Source organism: Grus americana, chromosome 5 (genome assembly GCF_028858705.1).
Source record: "Grus americana isolate bGruAme1 chromosome 5, bGruAme1.mat, whole genome shotgun sequence".
In the NCBI taxonomy this organism is placed as follows: Eukaryota; Metazoa; Chordata; class Aves; order Gruiformes; family Gruidae; genus Grus; species Grus americana.
In genome coordinates, this window is record NC_072856.1 from 54,885,796 (window position 1) to 54,902,255 (window position 16,460).

The 16,460-nt window shown below is 42.3% G+C and overlaps 1 protein-coding gene across 1 annotated transcript in view; it reads left to right on the forward strand.

Annotated features, from left to right (window-relative positions):
- Positions 1-15,142, forward strand: part of TUNAR (TCL1 upstream neural differentiation-associated RNA) — a 172,358-nt gene extending 157,216 nt beyond the window's left edge. The window contains exon 4 of the mRNA XM_054828782.1: positions 6,145-15,142. Within this exon, the coding sequence (XP_054684757.1) occupies positions 6,145-6,330 (186 nt within the window). The 3' untranslated portion in view covers positions 6,331-15,142. The remainder of the gene's footprint in view (positions 1-6,144) is intronic.
- The last annotated feature ends 1,318 nt before the right edge of the window (positions 15,143-16,460 follow it).

A 16,460-nucleotide genomic window follows, 5' to 3' on the forward strand; every position in this document is an offset into this window, starting at 1 on the left:
CATACTACACAGTGCTGGTGCAAGCTGCTGTGTCTGAATGAGCTTTAACGAAGCTTCTTATGGCCCCAGAGCTTCTCTTGGCCTTATCTTGCATTTACATGGTGCCTTTCAGTTCCCTGAAATCCAGCTCTAAAAATAAATGTAAATGTGTGTCCCCGCACCCTCCAGTGCTTCTCTGAGCAGGATCTTGACTGATAGCTGACAACATTTTGTGTTAGTGGAGTTTAGGAGGGGACTTATCCAGTCAAAATGGCACAAGTATCAGGAGTGAATACAAAGTCATCACAGAAGTGAGAATATGCCAATGTAATCCTCAGAAAAAGGACTGTTAAAGAGCACAAATACATGTCCTAAGTGTGCGTTCCTCCCAGAGATCACTACCAGCAGCGCAGTATCCACTTAACTGCCCTGCTCAACATCTTGCCTGGGGGCTGTCCAGGACTTGAGCCAAGCACCCAACTTTCCCAAATCTGCACTTGGAAGAAAATGAGGTTAAAAGAACTTCTTAGGAAGAAAAGAACAAAACTCCACTTGGCTGTGATGTTCAGTTCCTCGAGGAGCCTCTCCTCCCTGCTTGGTAATTCAAGCACTTCTTTATGAGATAAGGGAAGGTGTCAGCTCCAGGAGCATCTGAACTCACACTCGGCTTTGTATGGTTTCTGTGCCCTCTTCAGTTTGCTAATCAAAACAAGTTTCTGCTGTGCGTTTCTTATCCCCAGAGGGTGAAACTATCCTCAGAAAATTAAAGTTCTCTTATCTCTTAATGTGTCATCACAACTAACAGCCTGGGGACTGTAAACAAGTTTAAATATCAAAACAATTTGGCTGGTGATTGTCTGTGATTATGGATTAAGAATACAAAATTTGTGCTCGCTGATATTCAAGCTAGATTGAATACAAGGAGCCAGATCCTCAGCTGGTGTAAACAGAGGTGGCTCAGCTGAACTCAGGGAGGGAGCCTGCTTTGTACCAGCTGAGAATCTGACCCTGGGAGCTTTTCAGAAGTTTTCATTCTTGTTATTCAAAGTGCCAGATAATACATGACAGCACGGGCTGATCAGGAGGAGCGCTGAGGGCCCCCAGCAGAGTCTGGACCTTCCTCCCGTCCTCTGACTTCCCAGGAGCTCTGCTTCTGCTGGCTGTTCCCTCCACTCACAGCCTCTTTGGGGAGATGATAAATAATGACTTAGAAGAGAAATGATTTAAGATTACAAAACTTTTTCAAGAGCAAGTCAAGGTGCCAGCATATTCAAAAGCTGACAGATATGTCGGGGCAGGTATTCCGTGAGAGATGTGCTTTGTATCTTCAATGTGACAAACATACTGCAGTAAATTCACAAACGTGCACTTGCTGCTGCCACTAAGCCATCACCTTTAGCTCAGTCACTGCTCACACTGAGAGTGAAGAGACGAGTAAGAATTATCTCCTTCTGCTAGAAATGCTTTGCCTAGTTCACTGGACCATTTGCAATGACAGTGATATGCAACAGGTCCCACAGATTTAGGGAGATGGTAGGGGGTATATTTTATAGCACTGTTGGATTTGAAATTTTTCACATTAGCGACTCCCTCTTTTTGCAGTATTTGTGGGGCCTCACTTTTGTTATGGATCATTTTCTGGCATAGGCTAGGCAGTTCTTCAAAGAATCCCCGCAGATGAGAAACTGAGGCAGAGAGAGACTAAGTGAATTTTCCGTAGACATATAAGAAGTCAGCAATAGTGCAAGCAGGTGAATAGTGCAAGCAGTGTCCTAACTACTGAATTGTCCTTTTCACCCCTGTGCAATGCAGAATACATGCAATACATATCTTTTCATGGATTGCTTTTCAGAATACATCTTTTCAAAAGGCTGATGTTAGGTTAATGATGAGTCTTACAAAATTAAGTAGGAAACACATTAATTTTGATGTGGCAGGAAAGTGCTTTCCTAATGAAGTAGTAATTAAATAAGAAGGATAGTTATTAAAGAACTGTTAAATGTAGTGCTCTCTATCCCTCCTATCTCAGCAGTTCTATCAGCAGTTCTGGGCAAGGAAAAGGAGTGTTTCTGACTAGCATGAAGTCCCACCAGAAAAATATAAAAGGAGTGATGTGTCATAAGAATCTTAAAAATATGAAACAATGTCAAATAAATGAAATGAATTTCCAGAAGAGAATAATAAAGGCTGAAAAAAGGTACCCAGAAAGCCAGAAGACTTTTCTATTTTCTTAATTGGGGTAATTATACTAAAACTGACAGCAAATATTTTCCCAGTAGCAAAAAACACCCACAAAGCCCAGCCAGCCAAAATACTTCTCTGAGCATGAGATCTGTGAAGGTTAAAGTCTTGAGCCTGACATTAGGAGAGTGCTCCTCTTCTCCCAAGGTCAGTCCTTAAATGTGGAGAAGTAATTTTGATTCTGGTCTCCTCACAGTTCAAAGTCAACGCTTACCTTGATTTCAACAGTGCTATATTTGGCAAAATACTAATATAATTGTATTTGGTCCCAGTCTTTTCCTGTTTGAATGTTAAATGCCTCTTAATACCAAGCCCATTGTGCTGTCTCTCTCTCACGGTTTAGGTGATGGTGCAAAGTGTGGACCCACTGGAGCAATCTCTCCAGGAAAACTAATGGTGCCAGTGTCCATGCTATGTGTGTTTTGGGGTTTTTACTTCAGACCAGCTTTTGTCTGGACCCCTGCTTCCATGGACTGAAATGTCTTTTATTGTTTTTATAGCACATGAAGAGCTCCTGGAGCACATCTTTGGGTGTAGTTTCATCCAAACAGGATGCAATTCATGCAGTGCCTGGCTGCATCATAGTGTGAGCTACACATAGGCATGACTGGAGCAAGATGACCTCCAACAAATCACAGTGTGCATCAGCCCATGTATAAACTCTCAACTGTTGCTGCTTCCTCGTTGTTCCTTCATGTTCATCATGTCCTGGGCACCAGCTTCTCCATGCATAATTCACTGCATCACACTGAAGACCTTCTCCCTCAGTTAAGGCCCCTTAGTGGGACAGAAATAATCTGGCAGTCTGAGTCATGTTGGCAGTGTTTGGATTTGAAACCACTCAGTATCTCCTTGCTAATAATTGCGAAGAGGAGAAAAGTGATTGTACAACCTCAGATCAGAGATCATGCAGCCCAGGGACTCCCTTTCTCTCAGTAACCAGTAATGAGTGTCTGGGAAAGACTTTAATAACAAGGCAAGGATGTGGTGGTACTTCCCCAAAATACTTTCTTGGCTTCCAAAAAATTCACAACTGAAGGATTTCCTAAGCCAGAGGCTTTGTCTTTATATCTAATAGCCTTTGATATATTTTTTTCTTTTGTGAATTATTTAGCTACTTTTTAGATTTATGTTAGTTCTAGGATCTAGTGTCCTGCAGGAAAGAGTTTGACACTAACTTCATGCTGCACAGTTTGGATTTATTAAGAAAAGACTGGGGATGTTAATAAGAGGAGTTTGGATGCCCCCATTCTGTCTCTGCTCATATTAATCCTAGAAATAAGATTGCCTAGCACATGTGGTGCAGAGTCACCATGCCAAAGTTAAGAGTGTTGGTGCATGCAGTGCGTGTGCAAATCTGCCCCGGCTGGGGCTCTGCGCTACTCTGTGTGGGTTTATGTTGATGTGAATGGGAAACTGCCCAAACCATGGGATGCAGAGAGACCCATTGTACCTTCTCTGGCTTTTTTTCAGAGCTGGAAGGGCTTGACCCACAAGATGCTTGAGTATGACTATATTTCTGTGGGAGCTAGAGTATCAAGCGCGCTTGGCTCTTGTGGGAACCAGCCAGCAAGGACTTCACCCTCCCCTCAATCCTTGTGTTCCAGGCCTGGGATTTTATCAGATCGTATTTGCGATCCCACTTGATTTTTCAAATAAACAGTGTAATGCAAACATTTGACCAGAGGGAAAACCTCCCAGTTACTGAAGGGAAAAAGAACACGATATCCAAATGACTCATGGCTTTGTGGGTGAAGTAATGACTGCGTGTCACAGCTTGGGATGCGGGTTTGTGGTCTGATGCCACATGGAGTAGATGCGCCTGTGTTGTGAGGTTATTGTAAATGGCTTTGGTAGGAATTCTTCTGTGACTTCCCAGAGCCAATTTGCTTGTTAAAATATCGCTGACTACATGGTGGCAATTAATAAGGTAAGGAGGGCATCTGCTGGCTGCAAAGCTGAACCCAGCCCTCCTCTGGACACCAGCCAGTGGCAAATATGACAAAGCTCTTCTGATACTAGAAGAGGTAGGTCCTGCAGGAGGAGTTGCAGGTGGCTGTGGCTGGAGGAACAGTGGGGACCAGGGAGTTTTTGAGGGCTGGAAGGGAGCCTGGAGGGGGGCAGCAGGAGCCAGCATCCCTGGGATCTACCTGGTGCCTCTGCGGCTTTGCTCTCCTGGAGCAGGTTACCCAAAGACCTGCTGGATGACCACGCTCTGATGTGTGATGCAGTACCCCTCTGCCTGGTGCCCCCTGCTCCCGCTGATTTGCATCTGCCATGGGTACCCTCGGGTTACTGCCTGCCTTGTTCTTGTTTCCTGCTGACTCACTTGGTGATGCTAAGGCAAAACATGTAAATGCTAATGCAAGTGTAAGTGTAAAGGCCAGTGGCACCTCCGCAGACCCCCGCTTCTGCCTTAGTCACCACTTATCACTTGTACCTGCTGAGATTCAACCATGATGCCCTTTCTAGGAAGTTACCTGCAGTTACTCACTGTCCTATATATGAACAACTTGCAGATGTGACAAAATACAGATTGTTTTGTCTGGATTCTCTGTTTTTCTCCTCAGTCTCTCCATCACAGGATTTCCTCACCTCTCCCACTCCTTTCCATCTTTTTGGTACTCTGGTCGCTGCTCCGTGGCTGTGTAGCCCAGGAACTTAATGGAGCGGCAGGTCAGGGGTCCCCTCTGGTGATACCAGCTGGGAGGGATGTGTCTCCATGAAGGTGGTGACCAGTTCTTGGGGCCCTCCCTGCTGTGCACATCCACACTGCATGAGATCTAGTGGTTTAGCTCCATGAGTTAGAAGGAGGAATGAGGGAAGCACTTTCTCCTCCAACCAAACCCCACCTATAGACAGGAGCCGTTGAGGAGCATTTTTTTGCTACATCCTACCACAGCTTCCTGCAGCAGAAACATCATGGAATATGGTTTGCCGCTTTGGGAGACAACAGCAGGGCATCGCCTGAAGCCAGCTGTTGGCAGATCAGTTGGCTTTAGGAAACCAGCCAGCCTTTTCCAGTTTTCTGGGGTGCTCTGTTTTGCCCATGAGATCAGAATTTGCAGCATTAGATAAGCACAGATAAATAGAATTTATCCATTTTTAATTTGAACAATCAAATGTTTACCCAGATCTCAGCGCTTGGCTGGAAGACAAGGGAGCATCTTTGTGGCTCCAGCAGTGCTGGGAGTCAGGACTGGTCCCACACTTAAAGAATCTTCTTTTTTTTGAGCAGTTCAGGGGCTGGGGCTGCTGCTTGGGAAAGGGCTGCGTCCTCCCTGCAGGCAGATCAATATGTTTCAGCTCACTGCACTGCAAGTAACTTTTCATCGGGCATTAAGAATGAGGAAAATAAAAGCCAAGATGGATGTTATTTTAGTTTTGCTTTTGTTTTGAATTATTTATTGGGAAGTCACTGCTGACTTCCTTCTTGTCAGGAGACAAAATGCCTTTCTCTTTGGTGTTTTTTCCTATTAAAAAGAAACGACATCTTCTCAGTTTTATTTCTGTCATCCACTTGCTTCTTGGTACTGAAGTGTAAATCTAGAGTCTCCGCAACTTGACAAGATGGTCTCCTGCAGTCCTAATGCAGGCAAAATCCCCACGGGCACTGGTGGCGTCACACCTTGTTGGTACATTTCTAACCAGTTTTATAACAACGTTGCAGATGAATTATATGTGTTACGAATGATTGCTGGCACATAAGCAGAGAGTGTTATGGATGGTTATAAGTAATCTAGAGGCTAGCTGAACTATCATTTTAATTAAACATTTACTAAACAGCTAGTAAAAGTATTAATATTTTTTAAGTGAATTCTTAATGCGTTATGGGGCAAAAATTCTTCAATAGGCTCCACTGCTAAAATGAGCTTGGAAACTCAAACTAACAATCCATTTTGATGTTTTTCTTCCTAAATCTAGGTTATCCTGAAGGGGAGGATAAAGCAACTGGCCACCAAGATGGTAATCACTAGTGGAAATGAAGAAGATAAAGGCAGTCAAGAAAAGGAAAGCAAAGAAGAAACCATCTTGGCAATGCTTGGAATTATTGGGACAATTCTGAACCTCATCGTGATCATTTTTGTGTATATTTACACAACGTTGTAAACTAGGAGGCATGCAAATAGACCAGATAAAAAGGCCATTAAGAGTGACAACAAACATTGTTGACTATTGACAAGTTGTTTAATCAGAATTGACTCTGTATTATATTAACACATCATAAAAGCACTGCCTGCAGGCAGCGAAGACTGAAGCACAATTAATTTAACAAGACTTTTTCACACAGTAACAAGCTTAACTCTTGTGTCCTGCCCTCTTCCTTTCGGATTGGTTTTCAGTTTGGGGGAAAATGACTGCAATTATGTAAGTTGTGGCTTTGAAGAAATCCACCAGGGATATGTTGTTTTAACACAATTAAAAGGAAAAAAAAAAAAAAAGAAACTGTACACTATATACCATTAGAAATGTATACTGTATACTCGCAAAGAATGAACTCAAAGATAGCATCATAGCACAGATCACGTGTCCGTTAGGTCAAATGATTTTTTTCTCTTGGTTTTTGCTTTTACTTACATTGAATCTGACAAGCTTTTTATTTAGAATGAACATATGGTGCAATCATGAAAAAAACAATTCCATTGAGCAAGGTCTGCCTAAACCTGATAAAATGTTGGGAGAAATACATTACATGGTTATTTTTCCTTTCTCATTTGCTTAACATCTGTGTCTGTTCATACCAATGTTTATAAATATATATTTTTAATAAATGTGCTATATTTTTAGCATGAACCAAATATTTGGAGACACTTGTATTCATGCAGCTAAATTTTGTTTGATGAAGTGCCCTTTTTGACAGTGGATGTTATTTTTCTCAGCAATTATACAGCAGTCGTGTTTGCAGCCCTCTCACTGTAGTCTGAAGCAAGCTCACAGCATGCTCATATGCATGACTTGAAGTTGGAATGTCAGCTGAAAAGCATTGCTGCTTAATACGGGAAATAGCAAAACATTGTAAGGTGACCTTTGGAGACTGGTTGCAGAAAGAAGGCTCTATTTATAGTTAAGAAAAAAAAAAGGCAAATGAAAGGAATATTGAGGCACCTCACAAAATATTACAAAATTCACAGAATTTATGGCTTTCAGAATCTGGTCACACTCTCTCAGTACTTATATTGAGAGAAGCAAGCAGACGTTTATGCAGTTGAAAAGAGAAATTTAGAGATCCTGTAGTGAGGGGCTTAAGCGAAATCCAGACTGTAAATACAGAATATATTTTAAATGTGAGGATAATTAACCCTTTATGCTTCTCTCACATGTGCTTTAACTGGGGTCGGTGCAGTGAAATTCTCTGACTTGTGTTTTTGTCAGGAATGTACAATGATGATGATCACCATTTTTCTTCAGAGTTCAGTACCTATAGATATATGAAGCATTAAAAATATGAGACCTCAATTCTGCCTCAAGCTGCCTAAGTACTTTGCCCATTAACTCTGACATATCCTCTTAAAAAATAGGTCAATTAATTGTTTACTGTCTTGCGGTTTGGATTGCATCCTCAGATGCACAAGGAGGTTTGCTACTGAAGTCAGCTGGAGGGTAAAAAGTTTGATCCTCGAGCCTCGTTGATTTTAGTGACCAGTCCTGTCCCTCTGGAATCAGCTTTTCATCCATTTCCAGGGACTACAACTGGTCTCAAAAATACAGAACTTCATTGCAGGGTATAAAAGCAACTCTGGAAAACCCTGAGGGGCACCTCTCATAAACAGAGGTGTTTAGTCTCTTGTGGTATTGTGCTTTCAATAACAAAATCATTAGGAGAAGGGAAAAGGTCAGTAAATAGATTAAAATGAAATCCAATATGAAGACTGAAGGAAAAAAGAGCAAAAATAATCCCATGTTAATGAAAAGATGACAGGGTGAGAGAGGTGAGAAAATGAACAGAGATTTGAACAAGCAGAGAATGGCACAGGAAGAGGGTGCCAAGCATGCTGGGGTGGTGGAGCAAACATTTGTGTTTGGACAGTGCTGGTAGAGCTGCAGGTCTTGGGGAGGGTGAGAAACATTAGCGGCACAGCTCAGTGGAGCTGAGTGAGGCTGATCTTGGCTTTAAATTTATAGTTATTTTTTGGTAATTCTAGAGAGTTAGCAAACTCTGCTTTTTTATCATCCTGAATGAAAAAAAAATGGCTAAAATATATTTGCCTCTACTCTACATCTCTTCTTATGGTTGAACTACTGCTGATCACAACGTGTGGCAATGGTGCTCATGCCCCAGGGCACACCTGCACATACTCCAGGCACTTGGCTAGTCCCAGCCTGCCCCTCATGCTGGCAGGATCCTCTCTGCAGATGTTTCTCTTGAACCCCTCCTCCTCCTTCTCCAGCAAACACTGAAGCAATCTACCTGAGGCTTGTACCCATCTTCTGGAGGGGAAGCGTGGGAAAGGGCAGTGTCTGACTCAAGAGATGATCTCTGATATCTGATATTTCTTTGCCTCTCTCTGCATCAGATGATAATACCTGTCGTCTTCTTGTGAGCATGAAGATGCTTAATGAATGAAATTTCATAGAATCATAGAATGGTTTGGGTTGGAACGGACCTTAAAGATCATCTAGTTCCAACCCCCCTACCATGGGCAGGGAGACTCTCTACTAGATCAGGTTGATCAAAGCCCCATCCAACCTGGCCTTGAACTCCTTGAATAGGGAAGGGGCATCCACAACCTCTCTGGGCAACCTGTTCCAGTGCCTCACCACTCTCACAGTGAAGAATTTCTTCCTATTAACTATGTGCACTCGATCCCACTCTCCATGTCACCAACAAAGATGTTAAACAGTGTCGGTCCCAATACCAACCCTTGAGGAATGCCACTCGTTACTGATCTCCACTTGGACATTGAGCTGTTGACCGCAACTCTTTGAATGAGACCATCCAGTCAATTCCTTATTGACCTAGTGGTCCATCCATCAAATCCATGTCTCCAATTTAGACAGAAGGGTGTCATGCAAGACAGTGTCAAATACTTTGCATGAGTCCAGGCAGATGACATCAGTTGCTCTTTCCTTATCCACCAATGCTGTAACCCCATCATAGAAGGCCACCAAATTTGTTAGGCATGATTTGCCCTTCATAAAATACTTCTATTTCTTCTTCTATTTCATTAAGTACTTCCATTAATATTACAAATTAAAGCTCTGCATTGTAAAACAACATAAAACACCCCTACCCCCATAAAGTAAAGTAGCAACTTTTGCTGTTCATCATAGTTGCACTCCTTCAGACCTGGGCCAGCATCTTCACCAAGACAGGCATTGCCAACAGTCTGAACATGCTTAAGCTGAAGTGGTGGATCAAACAGCCTAAGGACTCTGTGTTTACTCCGCTTTTCCCAACAGAAGACCTGTTCGGGGAAGTTTCCAGCCATGGGTGTGCTGTACTTTGGCTGTTAACAGTGTAGGCAGCGTGTCCAGGCACCTACCACCCCGTGCTGTCAGCAGCCATGTGCCGGTTACTTTGCCACAGAGCTTTTATTGCACCCTGAAATAGGAAGAAAGGTTTATTCCATACCATAAAAAGTTTAACACTTAATATTTTAATTTTACAGGTTTCTGTTCACAGATAGTTCTAGAAATATCCTTGGGCAAGTACTTCTTAAGCAGATTCATTAAGTATTCATTTAAATAAAAATGAAGGGTTTCCTTCGAGGGCAATTTCTTTACCTTTTACTTGGTATTCATGAACACTGATACGGGAAAAGTATGTTTTCAAGAATGACTGTGGAAGGGAAATGTTTTATACAAGGATGTGGAAGTATTCCTACCCAGGCAGCCACACACGGACCTGCTTTCGGCTGAATGCCAGCTGGAGCCAAATTACCCTCATGCTTTTTTATGTGAGCAGTTTTCAGCATGCACCTATAAGAAATATTCAACTAGGTAACGTATATATCATGGATACCTTATAGCCAGTAACTGCAATATAAATAGTTGAATAAAACTTCTCATTACAGGTGCTGAATGGTAAATCTGCTTTGGCAAGGAAAAAGCTGATTAGTCTCATTTTTGGCTTGACTTGTAGGTAATACAAATAGTTTCCAAAGTAAATTTTAAAAATAAAAATATTACTTCATTAGCGACAGGAACGTGGATGTTTGCATTTGAGTAGAAGAAAAGTAATATCCAATATCTTAATAAGATATGAAAACAACAGCTTTTGCTCCTGTAAACTAAAGATATGACTGCATTTTTAAATTATCCTATATAGTTTTATGGTTTGTATTGTGGGAATGAAAAATATTTTCCTGAGGTGACAGGAAGGTGACATTCTCCCTACTAGTGTCTTGTGTGTTGTTGGCACAGCATAGTGGGTACGGAAGACTTTCAAGAAGAAATAAGATAAAACTATTTAAAACACATTATTAACACAACAAAGTGTGGAGGAAGAAGAAAGATAGGCTAATGTTCTCATCTCTGGCTCCTGTAACTGCCACTGAAAATTCAAGATCTCATGAATCATGTCTTCATGCAGGAATATACCTTCTTGTGTACTCTCTGACAAGGCACTCTTTTCTGTCGCATCTCTTTTGCTCCTTCTGCTTACACCTCTGCAGCTGTGTGTGGCTTATCGCACCTGGGGATGGTTTCTACAGGTGCCCAGCCTGGGATCCTCTGAAAGCTGCTCTTTTGGTTTATTGTGGTGTAAAGTTCTACTATGGGGCAGAGTTTTATTATTTTAAGGACAGTCAGTAACCATCTTCACGTTATTGTCTGATAACGTAGGTCATACTTTGAATTCCCAGACCCACCCCTCCATTGGCCCGCAGGTAACATTTTGATTCAGTAGACACCCAAATACTAAAAAAGCTTCTGTCACATTTTGGTAAGACTTTAGTATAAAGCACTGCTAAAGCCCAAGTGTCTTATAGTTCTGTTTCATCTATGTCCTAGAGCTTACCTCAGATGCCCCAAGGTCTCATCGATGTCAGGAGGTGCCATCATTTCTGAGTAAGAATTGACATTTCAGAGATCATTGTGGCATAAGCAGAGAACTTGGCCTAGAAAGGGGAATGAGGATAAAAAGTAACTGAATTAAAACTCCATGGAGGCAGCACTGCAGAATTTTCTAATTAAATAGTTTTGAGGTTTGGCTGGAGTACTTTGTTTCTTGCTAGCCAGTGTTTTGGAGAAAAAATATTATTGTTCCTTGGAAAGTTTCTGGAAGAAATATGTCTAATTGAAAGAAATAACTTCACTGAAAATGTTTCAGCAGCAATTTCCAGCAGCAACCTTCCAAAGAAAACACCAACCAGGCCTCCGAGTGACTCTGGCTTGCTTCCCAAGAGTACTTTTTGGCAGCCCAGGAACATACTGCACATATATGTAAGCACCTCTTGTTTACTGAGAGACTTTGTCTTCTTTGGAGCCGAATGCACAGATTTACAAAGATTTGCAAATGAAAGGAATAGTACATTATGCAGTCAACAAAAACAAAACAACAAAAAAAATGCTGTTCACCTTTATTTCCAGCAGATACCCTGCAGACACCCTGCAGAACCTGCAGTGCTTCCATGCCTAGCTGTGCATTTTGGAGGCTCTTCCCAAAGGGTCTTATAAACTCAGTGCAGCTTTCCTTCCCTGCCAATGATTCAAGAGAAACAAAACCTGTTCAGTGTGGAAAACTCTATGTGAGGCTGAAATCCCACATGAATTCATACACATTTATCTACATATGAACCATCTGGTATCCAATAAGTGTCTCCTTGTCTTGAGCATTGGGTTTGCTTATTTGCAATTCACCTAGGGACTCAGATGGTGAAAGGCAATTTGTAGGGTTGAAAGCACCCAACTGTTTCCAATGATACAACTTTACATAATGTAGCTGTTACCTAGAAAGCTGCCTGTTCATCCTGAGATATACCTGTGTGGTGCCAAGTGCATGGCAGGAAATCCTCCCCATGTAGTCTTTCACTGACAGGGTACCCATGACTGCAAGGGGAGTGGGTTTGGGCTATAACTGGCCCCTACAGCAGGGTTCTGTACAAAACCCTGGATCCCGAGTTGAGCTCTGTAGATGAAAGGAGATCCTGCCTTGTCATAGAAGGTACTTAGCTATGTTCACAGCACTGGAATCCCTTCTTCTGCAACCAGTACATATTCAGCTTAAGATGATCCATGCACCACTCCTGACCGTCCTGGCAGTGACAGAGCTTCCTTCCACATGGGTGAGGAAAACAGCTTTGGGCTTCCCTAGTCTCCTAGAATAGGGAGCAAGGTCCCTCCCTGCAAGCCTGACATAGCAGCAGGTGCATTTATTTCTTGCTGACAACCACCAGGTCGCTTGCTTGGAGTGCTACTGGAGATCCTTTTCCCTCCCATCATCCTAGATAGCCTGGGAAATCCAAGTTTATTACCTGGTCTCTAGGTCTCACCAGTTAGACTAGGGCAGACTTGTTTTATGATGCTGAGACTTTGTTATACTCAAATGCCTTCTGGAGCCAGGTCTTCAGGAACAGATTAAAGGTCCTGATATCTTAATCTGGCCTTGATACTATGAAGGTCTCACCATAACAAGTCTCAGTCATTGTCAGTCTCTGGCAGCAAGGTGTTAATGGACTAGCATTAGCAAGGGACGCCAGATGGGAGCCATGGTGAGCCAGAGTTGGTGCAGAGGAGGCTGGCTGCTTTCCACAGTACTTTCCTACCTTCTTGAGGAGCATTGGCATTATGGTGGATTGATACCGGTGGTGGGTAAATGTAATAAAATGTTTGTGTAGCAGGGGAGTGATTTCTCACCTTTAGTTCCTGCAAACTTAATGAGAAAGAAGGCTTTATAAATATTTCTGGCTTTGTCAATCTAAGTTATGGATTAAAATTTATATGTTTTCAAATTTTAATGTGCTGCCTTTTTTCCCCTACTAATCAATTCAATTTTAGTTTTGCAGATACCATTCTTATTTCTGTAATAGCAATGGCTAATGTGAAAATGTTGGTATTGGATGCCTAAGGAAAGAATGAAGATAACATTGTCAATGTTTTATTAATTTGTTATTGTGGCAGGAAAAGACAGTCAGTGGTTTTATCAGCACACGGTGCACATTGTTAGCATTATTTCTGGAGCCTAAAGGAATTCTGTGGGACAAAGAATCAGCATTTAAAGTTGTGCATTTTCAAACAAATGGCAGCAAACAGAGAAGCATATGAAATGTTTGCGTTAGCTAAAACAAAACAGTGTCAATTGTATACATTTTTAGCAGATTCAAACTCAAAAGTGAGACCACACAACTATCATTCTTACACCCCTGCTGATATTGCATAATACACACTAGGGCATAATTTAGATGCTCACTCTGCTAAAACTATGCATGTACGTAACTCAGGCTAAAGAGGTGTGTTCCTTTACAGTTAATATGCATATGAATATGTATTTACAGATTTGAGGCATTAGCTGACAATTAGTTGACAATTCAACTATAACAACAATGCAACTAATCAGACAGGGAAAAATATGAAATTTCCTGTACACTGAGCTATTTCTCTTTGCCTCATTGACCTTATTTTCAGCTGATCTGTTTGAGACTCTATGACTGATGAGAATGACGCTAAAGCCTGCCTAATATAACCAATGAAAGAAACAAAACAATGGAGGAATATTCAATCTACATCTTCCACCAGAAAGGAGGCATTTCCCTAAACTGCTTCAAAAGATCTCAGTGTTGAATGTTTTACATTTTCCTTTATATGATTCACCATCAGCCAACACACTAACTTGTTAGTGGTTTTATCATATTTCTATTTGATTGTATAATAATATTTATGTGCAGTTTCACTGAGCTGTGCAAATACTAGCAAATACATTTTGCATCCTTTGTCGCTTTTTAAGTTTTATAAGCCTCTTTCTAGTACATGCTAATCTCCTGTTTTAAAGATACAGAAGAGAAATATGACTACATCCTTAAAGCAACATACAATCATGCAGACCTCACTACAAGTTTAGGCAGAAAGTATACGGCCTTTTACACAAAACAGAGGGCTTTGTTTCTCCAGCCTGTTCACATGGCCAGCCCCAAGCAACCCTGATACTGTGCTGAGTACGACAGTCCTACAAGATTAGGTTCTTCTGATTTTTAGAAAAAAAAGAGTTCAGCTGCCAAACTCCTTGAAGCAGAGCATTGCACTGTCTTTACAATTTACAGAGCAAGGCAAAAAAATCTGATGACCACAGACGATGCTCAGCTCCTGGCTGACCTTTCCCTGTGGGCAGCAGTCCTCAGTGCACCCTGACAGACCTACTACCCGGTGCCCTTTATACTCGATGAAAGGCAATAATAGTTGGGCAATTAACTTTCCAAATTTTGAAATATCACCACTGTTAATGTGCCTGGTTCCATTGGTGCAAAGATATAAAATAACACCAGAGCTATCAGCCAGACAGTAGCCAAACACTGGCACGACTCGACACAGAACCCTTGCTGTCATGTTTGGGAGTTAAAACACCCAAACCTGGGGCTTTCCTCCCACTGCTGTGACTGCCCATCGTCAGAGATGCTGAGGAAATGCTTCTTCTACCCATTGAGTATTAGTTTTTGAAATGATTTTTGACCTGAGCTGAAGCAAAACCCTCAGCAGTTCAGAGATTGTCACAGAATGCAATTTAGAAACAATTGCTTTTTGCAATTCAGTTTCATATGTTTTCAACATGTTTTGACTGTTTTCCTTTTTTTAATAGAAATTTAATTTCCAACTGAAAAGTTGTTTCAGATTAAAATCAAAACCCAATTCCAAAAAAGCTATAATACTTTATCCACTTTTTCCTGAATGAATTTTCATTGGCATCAAAGAAATTCTGTGGGGGAAAAAACCCGACCTTTTTGTTGAATTATCACCTTCTCACTGAAAACTACTTGGATTACAATGTTCAGACCAACTCTCTCAATCATCAGTCCTTGTGTATGTGGTAAAAAATATCAAATAAAGATTCCTGACGCTCTTTGATTTCTTCAGTTATGTTTTCCTGTTTCTTCACTTACTTACTTTCACAAAGGCAGACAGTACCTCTCAGGGCCAGCAGCAAACCCCGCAACACTTGCGCTTTGACCCCAGCTTCGTGGTTTCCCCCTTGAGGTGGCTGTCCCCTACACACGGAGTCCAAACCAGAGCCCGTGTCCAGGCAACCAGAGCCCTCAGCGCTGCCTCCCCCCCCCCCGCCCCAGCGCTGATCCGCCCTGGGGACGCCGTCCCATGGACAAACAGAACTGCTCAGCAGTCAGCTGCAGGAGGCTGAGACTTGGCCGTGTGAATCAGCAGAGTACTCAGCAATGAATGCATTTTTTTCTTTTTTTTTCATTTTGTTTTTTTGGGGGTATTTTTGGTTACTCGTAAATATTTCGTAAACTGAGACCACCCCTCACCGTGTAATTCTTTTGCATCAGACTGCTTCTCCCACGAGTTCGGGAGCACTAAAGTCAGGTGGAGAGAGGCCGCGAGATGTCTGCTTGTCGTTGACAATGATGTAGTAAATCTTCAGAGGTACAAAATTCAGCCTGTGAGCACACAGACCCCTCTTCCCTGCGCCTGGCTGTTGGTCGTGTCGTCCCTTGTGCTCTCGGGGGGGGCTGAGGGGAGTGTGCACATTCTTCCCGTCCTAATCGAGTTACGTGCTCAGCTTGGCTTTGCTGCGGTGAGAGTGACTATGGCAAAAGCCAAGGCATCAGGGGACCATGGCTAGGGTGTCTCTGGGCTTTGAAAGGCTTCCGTCCAGCAGCTAAGTCCTGCCTCGGTCAGTGGCTGCCTCATGCTTCCATGGAGTTTGCCTATCACCCACTGGGTACCATTTCATGCTGCCCAGGTTATTATTTCAGAAGGAAAACTTGTCATATCTTTGGTTGTGAGTGTTTTTTAAATGCTGTACTGAAGAAGCAAAATAAAGCGATGCCTAACATAAACCAGAAAAGTAGCCAGTGATTTCTTAAAGTGCCCCCAACCATCTTTCCCCAAAACACCTCCTTTTAGAAAAGTGGCTCTCAGGAGCTTTGAAGGGCCCTTGGCTGCATCTGGAGTCACCCTCATCCCCAGCAGTCACCACTGCTCCGACTCAAGTGGACTGAAAAGGTGTCTTCCTGAATGGGACTGTGCCGTCTCCTTTGAGGACCTTGTGTGATGCTGCAATCCCCCGCTCTCCGTATTTTCCTATATGTGTATTTTCCTACAGAACAGAATAGAACAGAATAGAACAGAAT